The following is a 24,354-nucleotide window of genomic DNA, read 5'->3' as shown; positions in this document are numbered from 1 at the left end:
AAGTACGTTTTCCATCAACTCTCGCCTCTCACGTTTTCTGTTCTAGTTGTGTGTGTGTGTGTGTCTCTGTGTACAGGCAAGCTGCTTCCATCCCCAACATTGGTATTAGAGCTTGGTGGGATTAGGGTTACGGTTTGCTCCCTGCTGCCCTTCAGCTTTTTGCTTCAGCCTATTGCGCACATTAGACACGCACTCTCTTTGTCTATACAGGGACCTGCACCAACAGAGCGGCAGAGTTGCTGCCCGTCGTAGAGCCAAGCGTCACCACAGCCGCCGTTTAGAGCCAGCGCCACCATCCGATTGTCATTGTTGCCCACCACCGCCAACTTTTCCACCCTCCGCCCGCCACCTCGGGCCCAAACTAGTGGAGAGGGTGCGGCGCGAGTGTAGGGGGTCCGCCCATTTTGGCGGCATCGCTCCCAGTGAGCTGTCTCAGCCACGCCGGCCAGCTTGCTGCTCGTTCAACTGGCTGCACTTCTGGTGACTGCGTGAGGTCGAGTACTTCATCAGCAGCTATGCGTGTGTCTGCACGAGCCATCTGAAGCCTAAGGGGCTGCTGCTTAGAAGTCTACGCTATCTCTCAAGGCAGAGGTGTACGCCTGTTGTCTGCTGGTCAGTCTCGAGACTCTGCAGCCTGCTGGTCAGCCTGGGGGTCTTTCAATCGCCTGCATACAACACATTTGTGACTTCGTGGGGAGCATAAAGAAGAGAAAAGAGGAAGATCGGTACACATTTTACAGAGGTGCAGGTGCCATTGCAGGTCTTCTTTCACAATTTCCCTCTTCCTGAAATTGAGAAATTTGGCCAATTTTGCCTGCTAAAATTTGGGGCTTTTCCACATTCTCCCTAAATTTGCAGATTGTGGCCATTTCTACATTGATTTCAGCAGATTTGAGCATGTATGTATGCAAAAATTGGGGATTTTGAGCAGACATTGACACATTTGCAGGGATTGCAGGTGAAATTAGTCTTCTGCATGTTTCCCCCTTCTCGAAATCGAGAAATTGAGCACATTGTATGTCATTAAAATTTGGGGCTTTTCTTACTTGAGCCCGAATTTGTGACATTACTTCAGTTTCCATTGATTTCAGCAGGTTTGGTGCATACATGTATTGGAAATTTGGGGATTTTTAGCATATTGGATCAGTTTTGTAGCTCTTACAGGGGTTTTTGTGCGACATTTGGGTGTTTTACCGATTTCCCCCAAATTTCATTGCACACTTGGACACTTTAGCAGCTTTACAAATACAGGTTTACAAGTGCAGATACAGTTTTTGCTGCAGTGTTTTTTCACGGCATATGTATACATTTGTGGGTTCCTACAGTGAATGTATGCCATTGTGGACACTTTGACAAGTTTGCATTATAGTGCAACACTTTTGAAGTGTTGGCACATGTATTTATCTCTCTTGTGGTGAAGGAGTTCCCTTCTAGTCCATTGATTTTCCTACTATCTCTCTCCCGCATTCTTACAGTTTTGTTGGGCATTGCCTATTCTTGTGGTGACCTGCGACAAATCCTTTTTTGTTGTGTTGCCATGGCCGGCAATAATAATGATCTTTTTGGTATGTTGCCCCAAGAAGATAAACTCAATGGGGATAACTACCCTATGTGGGCTTATATGATGCGTCATGTATTGGTTGCCAAAATGTATGGCTATATGTGGATGGCATTGAGGAGCGTCCTCTCGCACCTGCTCCAGTGGAAGGTGAAGTGATTCCCGCTCACCCTCCTGCACGTCAACCTTCTCGTCGTCCTCCTACCCAGCAAGAGCGTACTTCGGATGCTAGGGATGCTTAGGCCCATGCGTTGATTGCTCTCTCGTGCCGCAGGCACATCATTCTACACATTCGTTCTTGCACCATTGCAAGGGGTGCTTGGGATACCTTGGCGGAGTTATATTCAGGTCGCAATGAAAACAGGGCACACCATAGAGGAATGCAAGAAGCGTATTGAGAGTGAGAAAAAGAAGAAGCTGGCATCTTCTTCAACAGGTCCACATGAGGCCAATTTGGCTACAAATATGAAAACCTTGACCATTTCATCTTCTTCACCTGCAAAGATGTCTTCTGATGCGCTTGCTTTTGATGACTATGCTCTATAGTGAGTACTTCTTGGTATCCTTTGTCTGGCAGATGCATTTCAGGGGGGGGGATTTTACTTGCCCACATGCAATTGGTGATGCCTCATGGTCACTTATGCTTGTCTATGCTAGACGCTTTCTTTATGTGATGTCTACTGGAGATGCCTTATATGCTGCTTTCCCTAGCAGCGGAATTGTTTCTACAGTGTTGACATTGTCACTTTCTCACATGTGATGTTTGCTGGGAGTGCCTTCTACACACTTGGCAAGAGTTGGCTTGCCCTCATGGTTTTGACATGTCACATGTATATTATTTACTGTGGGATTATGCATCTTTACACTTGCCATACATGCCACTGATCATGGCATCACTGAGGGTTTATCCATCCTCTCATAGCATTGGCTGATGCCCGCCCCGAGCCCCCACTTTTTCCCACAATTTTCAGCTTTCTCCCATTGCTGAATTTTTATTTTTATCAACCCTACCATTGCTGATTTTTCCTCATCGGACCCTCCATTGATGAGTTTATCTCTTGCAACTTACATTGCATGTCTCACAGGCATGACTTCTGGATCCTGTTGCCTTTACACATGCGTATATCTGCTACATCTTCTTATGCTTATCACTGGTGCCGTTAGAGAGCTATGCTTTGCTCTCTTGTCGTCATTAATGTGGATTACATGCAGTTCAGTTTGGCATTTGGATGCTTACCTTGAGGGGGCTATTATATTTACTTTCCTTACTCGAGGATTTTATCACACCTTCTCCTATTGCAACTTATGCGATGCTTCTTGATTTGATGCAGTTGATGTCCACATGATCTTTGACATGCATTTCAAGTGGTGTGTTTATGTACTATTGTGCTCTAGCTTTAGCACTATGACATTGGGGTCTCTCATCTTCCCCGTCATATAGTGCTTGCTGTTAGACATCATCCCCTTCTTCCTGGCTTCCTGTTTGGTGTCCTATTTTAGCCTCTGGGGCTGACCATGTTAGCTAGAGGGGCTGGTCACCCCTCACATATGTTTTCCCATATTATTCCCCATTTTATGGAGTCTTGGGTATTTTTCCCAGTCGTGGAGGACTTTTTCCCTAGTCAGCTGCCTTCATATGGGCATATATATAGCTGGCTTGCCTCCCTCATTCGTCACTGCTTGCTTAGAATTGTTTGCTACAGTCCCTCACATACGAGGTTTTCTCCTCTTGCTCGGGACATGTATTCCTTTGGATGATGATATTGAGAGCAGGTTCTCACCTGTGTTTCCTCTCCATCTCTCTCATGTGTTTCCACTTTCCCTTCTTTCGTTGCACATTCTATCATGGTATCAGAGCGCCGGTCATCTTCAGTGTTGGATGCTCCCTCCTGCATTTTTGTGTTTTCAGCAAGGTGGACAGATCTTGCGTTTTTTTTCTCAGAACTACTGCTGGTCGCCTGCCTCTTCCAAGCCTTTCTTCTCAGCAGCCCGATGTCACCAGCCTGGACATTTCCCAGTCTGAAAGGGGTCTGGTGGACCGTGGACTCCAGGATGTTTAAATATTTGGAAAGTACAAGCTTTGGGAATGGGGGATTATCCTAGAATACAAAGGACCACACTCCTAAAATTTAGGAGAGTTGCTATTTTTGGCCCGACTCCGATGGAAATTCTGTTCGCGTCATTACATCTCGAATTGAGGAGATACCAAGAGTTGGCAAAGTGCCTATGACAAAATGTCTACCAGTTGGGATATTTTAAGAGATAAGTTTATGGAAGGACCCATCTCTTAGATTGGGACATGTGGCAAGAAAGTGGACCAAAGTGAGACAAGTGGCCTGACACTTGTTAGAAAGTGGATCAAAGTGAGACAAGTGGCCTCACACTTGTCACTTTAGCTATTGTGTGGCTCTCCACTTGTCATTGTAGCCTTCTCTTGCCATTTTAGCTCATGGGAGGCCCAAATCTATAAATTGGAGCCCTCTCTCTTCATTAATGGAGGCTCTCTTGCTGCACACTAGCACCGTTACAGGCTGCCCTAATGATGGCTACTCTCTTTCTCTCTCTCTTGAAGGCTGCCCATGAAGAATACCGACTGTTGGGGACTGTTTTGGAGGCTTCCATCGCGAAGAAATACTGAAGGCAAGGGTATTTAATCATTTATTATGATTTCTAGCCATTGTACTTGTTGTACCAGCATTTGTACTTGTTGTACTTGCTATACCAGCCCTTGTACTGGTTGTACTAGCTTCTGTACTTGTTGTACTGTTGGAGGAGAATGACTCAAACACAAGAGCCTTAGCCAAGGAAGTGCAGAGGAGATAGAGAAGAGTGAGAGTGAGAGAGAGAGAGAGAACTCACACAATGCTCAAGAATATCTTGAATGTCTTATTGAGGCTCAAGGGAGACCTCGTATTTATAGTAATACAAGGGTATGGGCGGGCGCCCAACTTATGGGGCGCCCGGCGGACCAAATACAAAGAATGCCGTTACAAGGCCCAAATGGGGGCCAAATGTACAAGTAAATATATGGCCGCGAAGCTCTCGAAAAGAGCTACGCGATGATCAAGGTCCGGAGGCGAAACTGGGACTTTATACCCAACAACCTCCCACTTAAAGGGCCAGTGAAGCTCCTCTAAGCTATGTAACTCCCACCCGCTGTAGACACATATCAAGCTGTGCTTTTGGCAAACTTTTGGTGAGAGCATCTGCAGGGTTCTCATGAGTGCCAATCTTGACCAAACTGACCAAACCATCATCTAGCACCTGTCTGATGAAGTGGTACCGTACATCAATGTGTTTGGTACGAGCATGAAACATGGCATTCTTAGCCAGGTATATGGCACTCTGGCTATCACAACCAAGGACCGGAGCCCTCTCTGGTAATCCAAACTCCGTGACAAGGCGTGCTAACCAAATGGCCTCCTTAGAAGCCTCTGTGACGGAGATGTACTCGGCCTCAGTAGTAGAAAGTGCTACTATCCTCTGGAGTCTAGAGCACCAAGAAACAGCACCACCTGCAAGAGTATAGATGTACCCACTAGTAGACTTGCGGGTATCAGAATCACCTGCCATGTCTGAATCACAATAACCCTGCACCTCAAGTGGACCTTTACCATACATAAGGCATTTCTTCTGTGTCCCCTTCAAGTACCTCAAAATAGACTTTATAGCATCCCAATGTGCTTTGCCAGGGTTGGACATAAAACGACTGACTACTCCCACTGAATGAGCAATGTCTGGCCGTGTAGCAACCATAGCATACATAAGAGATCCACAAGCAGAAGCATAAGGGATCCCACGCATAGTACTGGCTGCATCATCATCTTTTGGGCAATCATCCTTGGATAGTTTAACATAGGGCTGCAATGGAGCACCCAAAGGCTTAGAATCAGCCATGTTAAATCTATCAAGGACTTTCTGGATATACTTCTCCTGTGAGAGGAAAAGCAACTTCTGTGCTCTGTCCCGTCTAATCCGAAGACCCAAAATATGTTCAGCTGAACCCAAGTCCTTCATAGCAAAAGCTGACTTCAGCTGGTCCTTAAGAGCTTCCAAAATGCTCTTATTCTTCCCTGCAAGAAGCATGTCATCAACATACAGCACAAGTATCACTGGGCTGCCATCTGCATCAGTTTTAGTATACAAGCAATGATCTGCATGGCTACGATTAAACTTTTGGTTAAGCATGAAAGCATCAAACTTTTTGTACCACTGCCTCGGGGCTTGTTTCAGCCCATAGAGACTACGCTTCAGCTTACAAACCAGATGTTCTTTGCCAGGAATGACAAAGCCTTCAGGCTGCTTCATATACAGCTCTTCATCTAAATCACCATGTAAGAAAGCTGTCTTTACATCCATCTGATACAGTTCTAAATCCAAAACAGCAGTGAGAGCAAACAAAACACGAAGGGTGGTCATTTTGACCACAGGAGAGAAGACCTCCTGAAAATCAATCCCTTCCTTCTGAGCATAGCCCTTAGCAACAAGGCGGGCTTTATACTTAGGCTGGCCGTCAACTGTCTTGACTTTGTACACCCACTTGTTAGGAATAGCCTTCCTTCCTTTGGGCAACTCAACCAAGTCCCAAGTGTCATTTGCATGTAGAGACTTAATCTCCTCCTGCATAGCATGCTCCCACTTGTTTCGGAGTTCACAAGACTTAGCCTCTTTGAAAGTAAGAGGCTCACCCTCATCTGTAAGCAAAACATGTTGCAAAGAGGGATCAAAACGCTGAGGTTCCCTCCGAAAGCGAGTAGACCTTCGTACCCAATGATCATTGGCTGGTTGGGGGTCAATATCGGGAGGAATCATAATTTCAGCATCAAAAGGCTGCGGATTTTCACGAACAGCCTGATTTTCAGCATATAGGGGTTGCTGCCCTACACCTCCAGGAGCATGAAGCGGCTGTCCAACCTCTTCTGGCTCAAATATCACGGACTCATTATCTTCAGCCCTTTGTGAAGCATCCTGGGGCTCATTTTCAGCATCAATGGGTGGCTGCCCTTGCTGAAATTTGACCTTTTTCTGATCACCATGAGAGGCACAAACATTACGGAGCAGCTTTGCCTCATAAAATACAACATCCCGGCTGCGAACCACTTTGTTGGTTGATGGCAACCACACACGGTAGCCCATCTCACCTTCATCACCGTAGCCAACGAAGGTGCCCTTCTCGGACTTAGCATCAAGCTTGTTCCGGTCTTCCTTGCGGATATGCACATATGCATCACAACCAAAGATGCGTAAGTGGGCATATGAGGACGGTTTGCCAGACCAAACCTCCTCAGGGATTCCACCTTTCAAAGCTGTGTGTGGAGATCGATTGCAAACATGAACTGCAGTTTTCAAGGCTTCTCCCCAAAAATCCTGAGAGAGATTAGCTGTGGACAGCATGCATCGAATTCTTTCACACAGTGTACGATTATACCTTTCAGCCACACCATTTGAAGAGGGACTATAGGGGGGTGTAAGTTCCCTCTTAATGCCATTATCATCACAAAATTTCTGAAATTTAGTACTAACAAACTCACCCCCATTGTCAGTGCGTAAGCATTTAATCTTCACTCCAGTTTGAGTATGAACAAATGCATAAAACTTTTGAAATGCAGCAAAAGCATCATCCTTAGATTTCAACAAAGTGATCCATACTTTTCGTGAGTGATCATCCACAAAAGACACAAAGTACTTTGAACCACCTTTAGATTTAATGGGCATGCTGCATACATCAGAGTGGACCAAGTCCAACTTTTCAGCCTTGCGAGAGGCACGAGAGGAGTAAGAACTCCTATTCTGTTTCCCATACAAGCAATCATTACAAAAATCAAGCTTGCTTCCTTTTGCATCAAATTTGTTCAAAGAGGACAAAATGGAGAGACCCTTTTGGCTCATGTGGCCAAGTCTCTTATGCCAAAGCTCCATGTGGGAGCGTACCTCTGCAAAAGCAATAAACTTACCAGACAAAGCCTGACCATGAAGGCTATATAATGTTCCTTTCTTGCATCCTTTTGAAATCAGCCTTGTGCCTTTGGTCAATTTCCATGTGCCATTTCCAAATATGGCCGTGTATCCCAAGGCATCAAGCTGGCCCACAGACAGGAGACTGGTTTTCAAACCAGGCACATACCTCACATTTGGCAGCACAAACTCACTACCATCCTGCAAAGTCAAATTCACGGTGCCCATACCTTCAATATTGCAAGCATGATCATTCCCCAAGAACACCTTTCCTCGGGAGCCTGCAGTGAAAGTTGCAAAACACTCCTTGATAGGAGTTACATGAAAAGAGGCACCCGTGTCAATAATCCAAGTCTGTGAAAGCACATCAGATTCATACATCAAGGCATGAATAACATCTGGTTCTGTGACATGCAAGTTATGAACATCAAGTGCATTAGCAGAAAAAACACATAGCACATCATCTGAGTCAGACAGTTCCTCTATGACAACACTAGAGGCCACATTGGCCTTGCTCTTGTCCTTTTCGAACTCTTCTGCTTTGCTGGAATTACTCTCTTTTTCCTTCTTTTTGTCATTTGAATGACTGGATTTCTTCTTCCGGTCTTGCTCCATCTTGTAAAACTTGCAATCTGGCTTCTTGTGGCCTTTACGACCACACTGGTAGCATGTAACATCAGATTGCTGGCCCTTGCTCTTGCTTCTACCCTTTGAATTGGTAGTAGTATTTCCCCGCTTGGTCGTCCTCCCTCGTGAGACATTTGCAGAACCGCTAGTCTCTGAGGTCTTCCTCCGGATATCTTCATTGAGAATAGCACCCCTGACTCCATCAAAAGTTAGGTTGGGATTTGTCCCAAGTGACACCACAAGTGTTTCCCAAGAGTCAGGCAAAGTAGTGAGCAAAAAGATAGCTTTCAACTTATCATCAAAAGCAGGCAATCCAGAATCCTGCATCTGATTAAGCACCCCTGTGAAAGTAGTAATATGCTCTACTGCATTCTTAGAATCATCAAGTTGCATATTCATGAGTTTCCTGATGAGATGTACCTGGTTCACTGGCGTGGTGATCTCATAGGTGCTTCTCAGCTTCTCCCAAACGGCATAGGCTGTTGTCAGCCCTTTGAGGTCTACAAGAACCTCATCAGCAACAGCCATCTGGAGATAGGCAACGGCCTTTCTGTTCAGGATTCCCCATTCATCATCTGTCATAGCAGCGGGTTTGAACTGCTCAAGTGCAGTATCACATTCCCGCAGATAGAGGATATTCTGAATCCTCACCTTCCAAAGATCAAACCCAGTGCCTGCAAACTTCTTAATCTCTAGTAGACCCTTAAGATCACTTGTAGACGCCATGACTTATCAAACTGACACTTCAGAAAGTAAGCAATAGCAAGATGTTATGTACCAGATATGGGTTGAATGTAGGATGCTCGTAGATTGATGAAACAACTTCAAGTGAAGGAGACGGCGGAAGAGTATCACCGAATGTCGATGTAAACCCGAGGGGCAGTATGTTGCTGTCTTTTGAGGGTTGCTCGAAGATCCTGGCTGCTGGAGGCGACGACGGCTGCTGCTAGTGGCCGTGGGGCTGCTGGCTGCAGCCCGGACTGCTTGTTGGTGGCCTTGGGGCTGCTGGCTGCAGCGTTGGCTGCTGCTGGTGGTCGTGGGGCTGCTGGCTGCAGCCCTAGCTGCTGCTGGTGGTCGTGGGGCTGCTGGCAGCAGTGTTGGCTGCTGCTGATGGCAGCCGTACAGCAAGGAGAGGACAGAACATCAAACGCAGCAAAGAGGGGCAGCAGAAACGCAGCAACCAGCAAACGCAGCAAAGAGGGGCAGCAGAAACGCAGCAAAGGGGGAAGCAAGGGAGAGGAAAAACGCAGCAGAAGGGCAGCAGGGGTGGAGCAGAAAACGCAGGAGAGGGAAGAGCAAGAAAAAAACAGCAAAAACAGTCTCCTGCGTTAGAAAAAAGAAGAGCAGCACTCTAAAAAAAAACGCACCATCTTGATGATAGAAGGGAGGTGTTAGACGATCCCGTAGTCAAGTGGTGGAAGACACCTCTAACTCCATAGCTTCTGCATACAGCTTCCCTCCATAGCTCTGATACCAGTTGTTGGAGGAGAATGACTCAAACACAAGAGCCTTAGCCAAGGAAGTGCAGAGGAGATAGAGAAGAGTGAGAGTGAGAGAGAGAGAGAGAACTCACACAATGCTCAAGAATATCTTGAATGTCTTATTGAGGCTCAAGGGAGACCTCGTATTTATAGTAATACAAGGGTATGGGCGGGCGCCCAACTTATGGGGCGCCCGGCGGACCAAATACAAAGAATGCCGTTACAAGGCCCAAATGGGGGCCAAATGTACAAGTAAATATATGGCCGCGAAGCTCTCGAAAAGAGCTACGCGATGATCAAGGTCCGGAGGCGAAACTGGGACTTTATACCCAACATGTACCACCCATTGTACCGGCTGTACCAGCTTCTGTACTTGCTGTACCTGCTGTACCAGCCACCGTACGGGCTGTACCAGCCACCATACCTGCTGTACCAACCCTTGTACTGGCTGTACCAGCTTTTGTACTTGCTGTACCACCTATTGTACCGGCTGTACTAGCTTCTGTACTTGTTGTACTTGCTGTACTTGCTGTACCAACCACCGTACCGACTGTACCAACCACTGTACCTACTGTACCGACGGCTGAATGGAGAGTTGTACTTGCTGTACCCTCTCTATTGCATGAAGACCCGTGGTTTTTGGGGAAGAATCAATACCCACACGGAGGTATATGGATTATATTGTTGGCTCAGCATTTCTACAGCCTATGTTCCGGCTTGGTTGCCTCGTGTTGGGCTGTGTTATGGCATTTGTATATGGATAATCCGGCATCTCCCGTGGGGAGAGTAAGGCCCTCAAAGCTTGTACATGATATTATTCTCCTTGGGTAATAAAATACTCCAAGGGGGGGGGGGGGGTCGGCCCATTCCGGCCTCTATGCGGTGTCACGTGTGCAAGCTCCATTTTCAGCATTTGTGGATGTTTTGTCCAGCTTTTATGTTTTATGCAAAGTGATGATGGATATGTGTTAAGGCTGTGGCCATGTTTAAGTGTGTTTTAATATGCATTGATGGTATCAACAAGTGTGTCAAAGGCCCTAGTCCCCCGGGCACCGCCGCCGCGAGTTTCACCGTGGTCTTTCATCAGTTTGACCTCTGAGAACCCCTTTTACACCTGTTTTCTGCACTCTTTTCAGGGCAGCAGCACATAGTTTGCTGCGTTTTTCTATGGGTGGTTGTCATCAACAGATTGCAGCAGTTCTCAGTATTCATACCCCCCCCCCCCTAGTGCTGGCCGCCTGTTTTGTACCGGCCAGCAGCAGTATATTTGCTGCGTTTTTTTTCTTCTACAGGTTTCTGATGTTGTTTGCTAATCTGAGGACTTGATGGTACCATATATCTTCTGCTTTTCCAGATTCAGCCCTATCTACTGCCCCGAATACCTCTTGTTTTTCTGAATAGATCTTGTTGGTAGCTCTACCTTCACTTGGGCTTCATTTGTTGGACCCGAAGGTACCTTCTCTTAAGCGTTTTTCCTCATAGGAGGTGTGGACACTGGTTGGCCTCAATTTTCAGGTTTGTAGCCCTTGTTTGGCTGCGTTTTCTTCTCCAGTGGACATGGATCACTTGCAGAGGGGGTTTCTTGTTTGGATTGTGGCTTTGGAGGCAGTTTGGTACTTGAGGAGGATTCTGAATTTCTGATTTCAGTGAGCGTTTTGCTGATTTTGGAGCATTTATACCTCTGTTTTGTTCTTGGCCTACACGGTTTCCCGGTTTCTTCATGTTCCTTGCCTTCTGTTGACGGTGGAGTGCTGTTTTTTGCTGGACAGCACTATTTTGGCTGCATTTTGCTTCCCAAAGGAGTTTTCTACACTCAGAGGGGGCCCATCTCCGGCTACTTCACTTGAGGATCAGTTTCGGGAGCTGTTTTGTATATGTGGAGACTTTCTTCTGTGACAAGAGTTTCAAGATTTTGGAGGAGAGCAATGATCTTTTCAGAGATCCTGAGCAGAGTTTATTTTGTCCGAGCCTGTGTTCTTGGCAATGTTTGCAGAACAAGGAGGGTGTTTTGTCCTTAAGGTGTGATCCTTTCGCATGGATCATTTATTTGTTGCTGATTCTTGTGATTCTTGGGATCTGATTCTACTTATGGAACAGTCTTCTGCTATCAGTGATGCTTTTGAGGACTTTGTTACCACTGCAATTTATATTCCTGCTTCCCTTCCTCGTTGTGAGAAGTCTACCTCTGCCTCTCTTTGTGATGCTTCTGAGGATGCCCCTCCCCCTGCCAGTTCTGCGGGTTTGTTGTTTTGGAGGATGGTTTTTTGGACCCAGTGGGATGCTTTGGATCTGTGGTTGCTAACCGTGCCTGGGGCACAGTGGTACTTCCAGAGTTTTTTGGATTTGGATCAGAATCAGGTTGGGCTTGTACCAGTCCGACGACATCAGTTTTCAGAGGGAGATGTGGAGTCCTTTTATCTTGCGATGCCCACCTCAGTGGCGTGTACTTATGTACAGCATTGGACAACTCATGGTACGGAGTTTGAGCAAATGGACCCCATCTTTTATACAGAGTCTTTACATCTTGCGATGCCGACCTTTTCAGAGGATGCTTTTGTAAAGCATTTGGCTACTCTTGGTACAAAGTTGGAGTAGATTGACTCTATTTCTTTTGAGGGTTCCAATGAGGAGCAGCTTGCTTCTCCCAAGATTGATTATATACAAGATCTGATCTTGGTTGGTTATGAGGTTTTTCATACCTTCTCCAGGCTGGATACACGACATTCGACTTCAGGCAGTGTTCTTACACTTGGGTTTGGAACCATTATTTGGAGCAGCACGTTCGCAGCCTACATGGTTGTTTTCTTCCAGAGGAGCGGTGTACCTGGCAGCTTGTTCTATTGCTTTTGTAGTTGAGTTGCTGAGGAGATTGCTTGTGGAGCTTTCTTGGTACCTGTTTCTGCAGTCTTTCATCTTTGATCGAGGACGGCGTCTCTGGCCTCTTGGAGTTCACTCAGCATCCGGTGCTGAGAGGGGGTGTTAGACATCATCCCCTTCTTGCTGGCTTCCTGTTTGGTGTCCTCTTTTAGCCTCTAGGGTTGACCATGTTAGCTAGAGGGGCTGGTCACACCTCACATATGTTTTCCCATATTATTCCCTATCTTATGGAGTCTTGGGTATTTTTCCCAGTCGTGGAGGACTTTTTTCCTAGTCACCTGCCTTCATATGGGCATATATATAGCTGGCTTGCCTCCCTCATTCTTCACTGCTTGCTTAGCATTGTTTGTTGCAGTCCCTCACATACGAGGTTTTCTCCCCTCTTGCTCGCGACATGTATTCCTTTGAATGATGATATTGAGAGCAGTTTCTCATCTGTGTTTCCTCTCCATCTCTCTCTCTCTCACTCTCTCCTGTGTTTCCACTTTCCCTTCTTCCGCGGCACATTCTATCACTTGCTTCTTCATTGGCACTGCAGTGCATATATACCACCGTGATCCCTCTTGATCACTCTAACTGTGGAGTATAGTACAGGCAGCATTCACAGCTTTATCAGCTTGCTATCCGTTCACGCCGTTCACTTGAGGGGGGTTTGTTGGTCATGTCCACCTGGCCACTCCCGGCTAGTTCAGGTGTGAACCCAACTTACTCACGGGCATTTTTTCCATGTGGTTGGACACAAGTTATTTCCCTGTGTGAACACACTCGTGTGTTGGACACTTAGCCCTAGGCTTTTAGTACTCTTATCTTTTGTACTTTCATGACACATTATTATCAAGTACGTTTTCCAGCAGCTCTCGCCTCACATTTTCTGTTCTAGCTGTGTGTGTGTGTGTGTGTGTGTGTGTGTGTGTGTGTGTCCCTACGCGCAGGCAAGCTGCTTCCATACCCAACAATAGTCTTATAGACGGGTGACTCCTTGTGTTGCACCCAAGTATGCTGTCGTTCGCAATGACAACCTCCTCACTGGGTAGATCATTTGTCCAAAGAGGGACCAATAACAACCTCCTCACTTAGTAGGCCCATGGTGTGGAGGTGTCATCGAATTCCAATTGTGATTGCAGGTGGCTACACCACCTTCTCAGCACTAAGCCTTCTAACACACTATCAACAGAAGAATCTAGATGAAACAAACTAGTTTTGTAGCTCCATCAGGCATAGTCACTAGAAATGGGAAATGGGAAATGGGAACAGAAACTGCACCCCCTCGGAAACAGAAATGGCAACCATTGGGAAACGGAAACAACTAGGAAACAGCACATATACTTGATAAATTAAATTACAAAACCAAAAACTAGTAATTACAAACTCAACAGCGAGACTTTCTCAAATTTGCATAAAGGACACCTCAAGATCAAGTCAATTTCTTGTTGAATTTAGAATAGAAAGTACAATGCAAATACATCAGCCAAGTTTGGAACTCATGAGTAGACTCAAACTTGCAAGAGATGCACATCGTCTAAGCCCAGATCATCATAATCTAGGAAGTCGGTGGAGCCGCAATCCCCTGCTTCGCCCAAACTAGCTATCAAGCCAGGCAATAAACTAGCCTGCTCCTCTACCACTGAATCTTTCGCATCCTCCTCTGACCAATGCTTCCAAGATTGGGGGTTCTCATTACGCTCAAGAAGACGTAAATTGGGGCTCACAAAAATTAAATCGTTGGTCTTTTGAGTGCCGAGCCAGTTTCGCCTCTTGAAGCGATATGACAAAATGAGTTACATAGTTGCTCCAAAAAAGAGGAACTGACCGCCTGGCTCAAAATCTTGATGGCCAATTGTTGCAACTTTGGAGTGTCTACCCATAGTCCTCCCACCAAACACATGGATCAATGGTGAAGCGATCTGCCAAAGCATTGGCTCTTCCAAACCTCCTCTTGCAAGCCCTGTGATCAGCCAGTTGATCCTTGATAGTTCTCTGCTTTGCAATGTCGGGCTCAAGTCTCTCCAAAATCATGTCACATCCATCTGCCACCTCCGAATCTGTGTATTGATTTCCTATTTGAAATTGGGGATCGACCAACTACATGCATAGGTGAATGGTACATATCCCATCTATCCTGGCATAGCTTCCTTAAAACCTGGTATTTCTGTTCATCTTGCTCAATGTGCTCCAACTTTTCCACCATCTTGTCCATCCCCTCGTAAATCTTTCCAATGCATGGCTGAAGTGAAATTGTCATCCTCAACAAGTGGATAATTGGCGTTCCCAAAGCTATGATACGTCCCAATATTGATGCACATGCCTTCCCCACAACAGTTCCAGACAAAGCATGCCTGTCATACTCATTACCCACCATTAACTACTTTAGGGAACTGGAACACTTGTGAAGGGATCCCAACATGAGGAAGTTGTATCCGAAGCGAGTGTCTCAATACTTACGTAAATCTCTAAATGACTTCTTCCTGAACTCAGCTAGCAAGAAAGTGTGCCTGTAAATGAAGGATACAATCTGAGTGGCTTGCTCTATGATGGGAGCAGTCCAGTTCAACTTCCCAATGTCCTTGAGAAGATTGTTGAGGCAGTGCGCCATGCATACAAAAAATGTGAGATGAGGAAACCTGTCAATCAACAATCTGCCGGCTGCCTTGTTTGCATTCTCTCCATCAACTACAAACTAGATCACCTTCTCTTCACCCACTGCTTGTACGGCTGCTGACCACTCTTGGAAAAGTGCTTCTGCACTCTTCCTTGTCTCGGATGCATCATGCGATGAGATAAATGCCCTCTGGAATAGGCAATGACACCATGAATGGATCTAGACCTAGTGTCGCTCCACCCGTCTGCATGATGCCATTCTTGTCCTAAGAGAACCTAACAATCTGTGTAGCTACAACAATTGTGCCCTTCTCCTCCGCTAGTAAGGTGGTTCTCAATACCTCTGATGATGGAGGAGTGTAGGTGGATCCATACTCTGCAATCTTGCACACCATGTCCTCGAAGTAGAAGCTACAAGCGGCCTGAAAGGCAATGGCATCATGGTAGAAGAAGCGCACAACACTACCATCCACCTCCTCCTCCTTTGGGTCCCATCTACTCTGAAGTGTACTGTCTCAAGTGAACAGTACCCCTCGCGCCCATTGCTGGTGGTCGTGCTCCAAATGGACTTGCAGTGGGTCCAAAAAATGATGGCATTCCACCAAATGAAGACCTAGTGGTTCCAGAGGTTTGTCCTGAAGTGCCCACATATGTGGAAGGATCTACTCCCACCCGTGCTCTCCGAGCTGATGACGATGGCCGTGTCGCTTCGCCTTTCCGACGAAGCTCCTCTCGTGCTTCACTAGTGATGTTACTACAAAACGCAATGTCATGTCCATGCTGATGAGCAGGTGTGCTCAAATACGAGTTGCACTACCTGACTTCATAAGGGGACAATATTTGCATGTCCACTTTTTCCCGGCTCCTGTTTTGTAGGTGCCCTCCTGTGTCTCGGTGAGTGTTGGCCACTTATGAATCCTGATTGACAAGGAAGGGGAAAGGGATATTAAGTAGAACGCACAACAATATAAGTAGGTGCACGCTTGTGATGGGGAATTCCAGTGCACAAAGGCAAAGGCCTATAAGAATGTACACGCTGGGAACAAAAGAGAAATCATCAGCAGTTTGGGCAATGAAAAGTGGTGCAAATGGGCCATATATGTGCCAGAAAAGTGCCTCCCTAGTATATGGTTGAGCCAAGAAGAGCCCTAAAAATGAGTTATGGGGACTTTCAAAAGTGGAAAATAGGGGGAAAAGAGCTAATTGTCCTCTAAATTCTTCATTATCTATGCAACACCTAATTCTCCCCTCATTTATGCCTCATGCCCACTTGGAACTACAGAAGCCAGTAGCAGTCGGCCCTAGAATCAGCAGTGAAGAGGAGTTCTACGGGGCCTGCAAATCAGCAAAGTGTACCTGTGGTTTGGAGGAGAAGACAGTGTTTTACTTTGTTCCTGGCCTAGTAAACACTGAGAGCACCATGAGGAAATTGTTTCAACAAATTTCAGCCGTTTCTTCACTCTCATATCAATATAAATTGAATACTATGCAAGGAGGAGGTGGGGTGGGGGTGGGGTTGGAGGTGGCAAATACTGACCATTAGAATATTATTATCATTTCTTCCACAAGATTCTACTTCTTAAAATAAGACTGACCAAAATAAAAGTTACTGGACTAGCTCATTTAATTTATAACCATTCCCAGAGTCTACTCATGTTATATGATGTATCATTACTGCCGAATTGATGCCCACGTACCTTCAACCATTACATTTTTTCTCCGTTTCCTGCGAGACCTGACAATCCACAAAATTTCATTTCAAAATTTGCCCAAACTGCACAGAATCATAAACTGCTGAGTTAAGACACACACACACACACACAAAAAAAAGCATACCTCACGTGTGTTTGCGGCGCAGTCCCCCATGCTCCAGTGACCATCAGAGATTTCCCAGCATCTTTGTCACTCTGATAAAACCCATGGCAAGGTCATTCAAATTGACCCAGCAAACACTTATAAAGCCCAGAAAGTCATAGCAAAACATGGGCACAATTTAGCGAAACTCTGTCTTTTCGAATCTGAATTTGAAACTGAAATCAAAAACAACTCAGAAACAAGCAAAAAGCATGAACAGTCTCTAGTTAACACCTTTTTCTTCCTTTAAATCTTTCAGAGAAAATATCCTTCTATAAGTTACGATGAAACAGCCATAGGCTACATGTACAAGCTCAAAACCCTCAAATGAGTGGAGAAAATATGGGGGAGGGACCCTGAGGGTAATCCCTCCATGGCTGGCCGCTCTCAGAGGTGAGGATGCCCTCGCTACAACGGGCCCACCATATGTCATGCAACAATGCTACTGATCATCTCCCACCTCTCCCACGTGCTTCAAGAGACCAGGCCTCAGGCAACAGGTTGGACGTGGAAACTGTCAAATCCTGCATGTGAAGTCAGAGAGCCTACCCTCCTACTACCTCCCATAGTGGAGGGCGGGACCTATCGCAGTCACCCAAGCAACAGCTCCCCATGTGATGATCCTTGTTGACATGGCGCAACGCTCTAATCAAGCTGGCTTCAAGGGTCCTTGAAAGAGGAACTCAAACCACACAAACAGGACTCCGTGAAGATCCATTGCACACTGGGGTCCAAGGGCCACCTAGGGGAGTGTGCGCCGAAACCTATGCAAGAAGAAAAGCCTTAAAAGTCTCCCCGCCTAGCTAAAGGCCTCTAACAACCAGCTTGCCCAACAAGACTCTGCTCTAAATAGCTCGATCAATGATGCCAAAACTGCCCTGATGACGAGGCTAGTCGATCACCCTCCAAGCCACCTTGGCCCATGCAAGTCTGCCATCATTGCCTACCCATAGAAAGTTCCTAATCAAAGGTTGCACCTGTCCAAGGTATGCCCGGGAGAATGCCCAACAAGAAGTAATGTACCACATGGTAGCCCGTTGGTCACAATCACACGGCCAGCGAGGAAGAGACAAGTAGTGCTCCACTAAAGGAGCTTCTTCCGAATGCTCATGAGAAGGGGAGCAAGCTGCTGCTCTGGCGAGAGATCAATCCTTACCTAGCATCCCAAATATCTGACCAACGTGCCATTGGGAATCCAATGGAAAGACTCAATTGTGTGCCAAGCCGAGGTGGGTCGGATCCGATCCAAAGACCACACAACTTGTGCTAGTTGATAAGGGCGGGTGCGGTTAGACAAAGGCCTTGACAACTAGTGACCTACACAGACATGAAACTGCTCATCGCCTTAGCTCCTACGAAGAGGAAGAGGAAAGGGGTGAGGGGGCATCCACGACAAACTGATCTAGAGATCGGAGACCTCTCCCCTCTAGCCCCTTGAATGTTGAGACTCCTCTAATCTAGCCAGCAGGGAACCTCTTAATGTGTTCCATCTCAACCTTTGGGTCATCTTCATGCGTCTCCTGATTGCTTTGCGATTGTTGCCCCACATGTGTTTGCTTCTCCACAAAACCTGTATGTGTATGCCTGTTTACTAGGCCCTTGTTCACTTTGTGCATGGCTGTCCATAGTGTAGGAAGGCTGTTCACACGCAGCCCAATGCCCAAATGATCATTTCCCCCTGAGAAGAGGGAAATAACCGTGCTCTGATACTGTTGTAATAACACTAGTTAGGTGTGAATGTCCCTGGGCACCGTCTTGTGAACAAAAAGCTTGTCAACACTTAAATATGAACCAACAACAAGGCAACGGATAACTGAAAGTATACAACACTGCACAAGATAACACTCCAAAGATAGAGCCATTGGGGCTGCGAACGAGACGACCCCCCTCAATACCGTTGTATATTATTGCAGTATTTTATCTATGTACAAAGTTCCAAGGGCTTCCCATCTAGATATTCCATGCAATGGAAATAATGAATACATGTTACACAATCAAAAGTGTGTCGGATTAAATGTCGATGCAGGTTTCGTCAAAAGAGTCAAACTGACCAAACAACCACCACACACAAATAGGCGCTCTCGTACTAGAGCCTGGCTCACTCACTCATAGAGGTTGTGGTCATAGTTGTTTCTCGTACCGGTACGAATGGGTTCGTACGGTACGGTATCGTACGGTACTAGGTTTTTTTTCCAAAAAATTATTTTTCCTTGAAAAATTTTTTCCAAATGCTTTAAAAAAATATAGAAACCCTGCTTTACGAAGATCCCAAATGCTCGCAATACTTCGCAACTTTTGTGTCCACTCAGTATTCCATATGGGGTTGTTGAGAGACCTAAAAAATCTGGCGAGGTAGACTAGTAGTGTACACTTGATTGGTAGGATGAGAGAATCTTGCTACATCACTTGGGGATCCCTGGTATAGGTAGGCTAGACAATTAGATTCTCAAGTTATGTACGAGGGAGAAGATTTGGACATGGCCATTTTGATCTAGAGAGGAGTCCCTAAACTTATCACCCTAGGTGCACTCCTCGTATTTGTGCAAGGACGGTCCCTTAGTCATAAACGCTACACTAGGAGACCTTTGGTATTGCATTACCCATCCAGGTTCTTTTTTGGAGACAATCGGGAGATCCAACCGGGAGAGACACATATCCATGTTTTGGTTCCTCAAGCACTTTAGACTCCTCCCCTCCCAACCTTCCCTCACATTCAAGCTTGAAGCTTCATAGGTTGTAAGTGTAAAAAATAAAAACCGTATTTTATCGTACGGTATCCAAAAATTTCATATCGTACCAAAAATTCCCGTACGGTATCGTATCGTACGGTATCGTATTTTCGTACCGTGACAACCATGGTTGTGGTGTAGATCCTAGTAGCACAAGTACACGAACAGGTACTCATGCTGTGACAAGTACGCGAACATGTACTTGTAGAAGAGCACATACTCAAGCAGGTACCAGGTGCTGCAGGTAGAAGTAAATACACGTACAACAGGTACTGTAGGTACAACAAGTACAGTGGGTACAGCAAGTTCAGTAAGTACTGCAGCAAGTACAGATGTGTACGGCTGCAAGTACACATGCGGCCACAGGTACGCAGTCAGCAGGAGAGCTGTGCAGCAGTTGTTACAGATTCCGGAAGCAAGTACAAGCGGATGTTGCTGGTCTAGGTACAGCTGGGTTCAGCAGGCTGGGTACGGTAGGTACAGCAGCTGGTACAGAAACATGTACAGCAGGTACACAGCAGTGCAGTCATCAGGGGTACTGTTGGTACTGCCGGGAACAACAGATCCTCAGCAGGTACACAGCAGTACACTCGGGTACTTCAGATAATGGTTGGGTTCAACAGGTACACAACATGGTTCAGTACGGCAGCAAGTACACAGCAGTACACTCGGGTACTTCAGATAATGGTTGGGTTCAACAGGTACACAACATGGTTCAGTACGGCAGCAAGGTACAAACAGTTACAATACGGCAGCTTGTGGAGTTTTCTTGTGAATGCCGACTTGCATAGGGGGTGGTTGCCCAAGAGATGTGCCGCTTCAACATGTGAGGAGGAAGGAGAGAGTCATGGGAAAGTTGGTGGGGAGAAGGTGGAGTGGGCTCCAAGCCCCTTATGCCATGTGGCATAGCCCACAAGTGCCCACAAGGTGGATTTAAATGACCAAAAAGGGCACCCAAAGTTTGGGCTGCCCGCACATGGCTCTTGGGCCCTTGGCACAACCGAGTGGGCGGTCCACACTTTAATGAAGTCTGAACGCCCAAAGGTTATAAAACCTTTGCCCAATATTTAAAGGGTTAAACAAAATACTTACCACATGTTCACATGACACAAACGCACGGTTCACGGGTGCACGTCCCCTCCCATGAACTAGAAACATCATAGCAGGTAATCACGAAAACAAGTCACGGTATAGCCAGTATCTCGCACACTTGGCTGGGGAGAGGAATGGGCCTGACCACTTGTATCCTATCTAGGAGAGTCCCAGGGTAGATCTAGGTGTGGGGCTGGAAGAAGTCCTCTACAGGCCTGACATCAAGGACAAGCTCTCGTCAAGTGTCCCATTTGTTTGCACATGAAGCATTGTCCGGGAGGCCTGTATACTAAACCCCCTGCGTAATAGGGTTGCTCTCAAGACTAGGGAGTGCAATGAACTGGGGCAGAGCCTCCGGAGAGATTATGCGTACCCATAGTAACAAACAAACCTGTTTCTAGCTTTCGAAACCTTGAAACTTCGAAATGGTTTTTAAAAACCTCGAAACCTCTCCAATACGGCTGTTTTGCCCAAAATTCAAGCTTTGTTTTTTTTTCCTCCCTGATTTTTTTTTTGGGGATTTTTTTATTTTTGTTTTTTTTCATATCCTTCTCATCACCTTCCTTCCCTCTTCTTCTCTTGCCTCCTCCCTGCTTCCCTTTTCCACCTTTTGCTACTTCTTTCACCTCTACTACTGCTTCTTTCATTCTCTTCTTCCCTACTTTTCTTCTTCCTTTCTCTTCTTCTCCCTTGCTCTTCTCCTTTTCTCTTCTTCTCCTCTCTTCTTTCCCCTTTTTCTTCCTTCAGTGTCTTAAATCTTTCCCAATTTCTACCTTCTCTTCTTCAATTTCTTAAGAGTCCTTGATTGAACCACTTGTGAGTCTGTGACATCTAATCAAGCAAAATTGCCATAATGCCTCACCAAAATAAGGATGGTTCCCCGAGATGTGTGAGAAGAGACCATTTTTTCATCATTACACTATGTTTTTAGATGGCTACTATAAGTTCTATAAGTATTTATACTTTATGAAATTATAGATTTTTCGAAACCTCGTGGTTTCTTAGCCAAGGGACAAAACCTTTCGAAACAAAGCACCACAAACCTTGAAACGAAAAAAACCTCGAAACGTTTCTTATGACTATGTGTGTACCCAAATGGTGGGTATTCATTCCTCCTACTGGCCAAGCTACCACAGAAGCGGTAGTCTAGGGGGTCTCCAAAACATCAATTGGCAAATTGATCAAAGGAGGGAGAGATACTCCTTTCGGAGTCCTAGGAAGGAGACTGTGATGAGGAAGCCAAGTGCCCCTACAAGGGGGTCGGATGTGACAGAGAGGGGTGCAATGGCACAGGGAGCAGGCATGCAACGAGGTGAGCTCCAATTATCACTCTAGTTAACACTCTAGGGGGTGCAATGGCACAAGGAGCAAGCTTGCAACGGGGGGAGATCCAACTTAATTATCACTCTCGTTAACACCTTAACAACTCAGAAACAAGCAAAAAGTACAGTCTCTAGTTAACACCTTATAAATAGTACATTGCCTGGAATCAATAATATGTTCTAAAACTTAGTGCCCCCTAACTTGAATAGGCAAGATAACCTGTAAACATATAGCTTTAACTACTCCAGTCTTCCTATGCTCTTAATCATGTACGCAAATTGCACGAGATTGCAAGATACTCATTATTGTGTCATAAACATTCTTGATTCTAAAAGAGTCTTTATGATGAACATGCAAAATGGTATATAGGGCTGCCCCTCCCTTTCTCCCACTTTTCTTGCTCTCCTCCTTCATCTCCTCGTCTTTCCCTTTCTCTCTCCTTTCCTTTTTCAAATTATTTTTCCTTTCTCTTCCCTTCATCTCCCCCTCTCTTCCTTCCACAATTCTCTTTCCATTTGCCCCCAAGTTAGACAATCCGGATATCTAGCCTCATGTTCACGAAAGTTTTCCAAATTTGAAAAATTTGTAAATCCAACCAAATGAAGCCCAAATATGTCTTTTCTAAGTTCCCCCATATTCAACCAGATCCACCTGCTGGCCCATTGCCTGGTCACATGGCCGCCTACTGTACAATGACCTGCTGCCAGCCGACATGATGCTACTGGCAATCGACAAGCCACCTGTAACTTCCCATCATGATGATGGTGCTGAGGATGAGGATGATGATGCTATTGATGCTAACACTATTTTCCTACATGCTATCTAACTGATGCTACCTGCTGACTAATCAAGGATTAGGACTGTTCATGCACAGGATTAGCCATGGCACGGGCATGCACATGACATTCCCTTCTACTAAACTTGATGATGGGTTGGACACTCTATCATCCTTCCTCCTTGGACTACTACAAACTTTGACTTAATACTACTGACGTCGACTTCTACCTTACTGACTTTGACTTGACAAATCTTTTTGTCTGAACACCTTCACTCTAGATATCCACTTCCAAGTCTTGCTAAAGAACTAAACACCTGTTCAACTGTTATCCCCATGCCTGCTTTCCCTTACTCTTAACACAGCGTCGGGTCACCTGCCGCAACTGATCATGCGAGTTGCTAGGCCTTTGGACTGATCTCAGAGCTTAATGATGTACAGGTTATGCGTACATACCCTCAGGGAATGCTTCCTCTAGCTTGCAGATGACTCCATCTGCTACCCTGTTGCATTCCTGCTGGAAACTATGCACCTTTATTGGAACATTGCTTAGTGGGCTTAGCCTAAATACTATGATACCAATATTGCATGCGCGGAAGCCTTACTTTACTGATCCCTAGCCCTAAACCTGATTAAGAATAAGATATTGATTTAACACCTTAGTCCATGCTCTATATATTAAGAATCTATGTTTATCTAGTCCAAATCCTCAGTCGGACCTTGGTCAAATGGGGTCCCATTATTGAAGATAATCAGCCATAACTTCAAAAGAAATGAAACTAATCAAAGAGAAGCTTTCCATGAGAGTTTCCAATTTGATAACTATATTGCATACGTTTCATGAAGATCAACAAATGTCAACCTACATATCTTAGGAAGTTCTAAAAATATATAGGTTGAGTAGAAACTTTTGAAGAGATTATCTATCTAGACGATTTCAGGGCAAATTTCAAGCTTGTTTGGAGCCCATGAAAAGGATCTGGTCTTCCACTTGTAAAATAACTTTTCTCATGTAATCGATACTCCATTGTTGGTCCCTGTTGGTTGCTATTGGCATCCTTCTCTCTCTTGGCATTATATTGGCATCTCTAGTATCTACATACCAATCCACATTTGGATCACTCTCTCCTTGGTACTTTTTGTCACTATTTGGGCATTCTCTGCACATCAGGCTTATGGACGAGTTCCATAAGATGGACTGTTATGGTCGAGGACTTGTCAACACCAAGAGCCAGTAGGTTGGTTATGTAGGCTGGGGATATTGCTCCGCGCCCATATCCAAAATATGGTACCATGGGTTACTAGCTAAATGAAATGGGAAACTGTTCCATGGTGCATTCTTGCATTGCATCTATGCGTGTAAGGTTTTGAACTTGTTTTCTCATGAACTGTTTTGTTGCATGTGTGAATTGTGCGTGGTGTAGTTCATGAGTTGGGGACGTCCTCTTGTGAACCATGCGAGTGAAACCGTCTTCTAAACTCGCT

The 24,354-nt window shown here is 45.6% G+C and overlaps 1 protein-coding gene across 2 annotated transcripts in view; it reads right to left on the bottom strand.

The window, feature by feature from the left end:
* LOC147612791 (uncharacterized) overlaps nucleotides 1-24,354 on the bottom strand; it is a 41,988-nt gene that overhangs the window by 2,930 nt on the left and 14,704 nt on the right. For both annotated transcript variants that reach the window (XR_015263531.1, XM_086783402.1), the window contains exons 2-3: nucleotides 16,933-17,003; nucleotides 16,794-16,831 (exon numbers count right to left, since the gene is read on the bottom strand). Coding sequence is in view for 1 of the 2 variants with exons in the window: in XM_086783402.1 (XP_086639528.1) it covers nucleotides 16,794-16,831; nucleotides 16,933-17,003 (109 nt within the window). In the remaining variant the exon portion in view is untranslated. The remainder of the gene's footprint in view (nucleotides 1-16,793; nucleotides 16,832-16,932; nucleotides 17,004-24,354) is intronic.

Source organism: Cibotium barometz, chromosome 45 (genome assembly GCF_041138505.1).
Source record: "Cibotium barometz isolate CiBa-2024 chromosome 45, ASM4113850v1, whole genome shotgun sequence".
NCBI lineage: Eukaryota > Viridiplantae > Streptophyta > Polypodiopsida > Cyatheales > Cibotiaceae > Cibotium > Cibotium barometz.
Note: the sequence above shows the minus strand (reverse complement) of the source record. Positions and strands in the feature narration are given on the sequence as shown.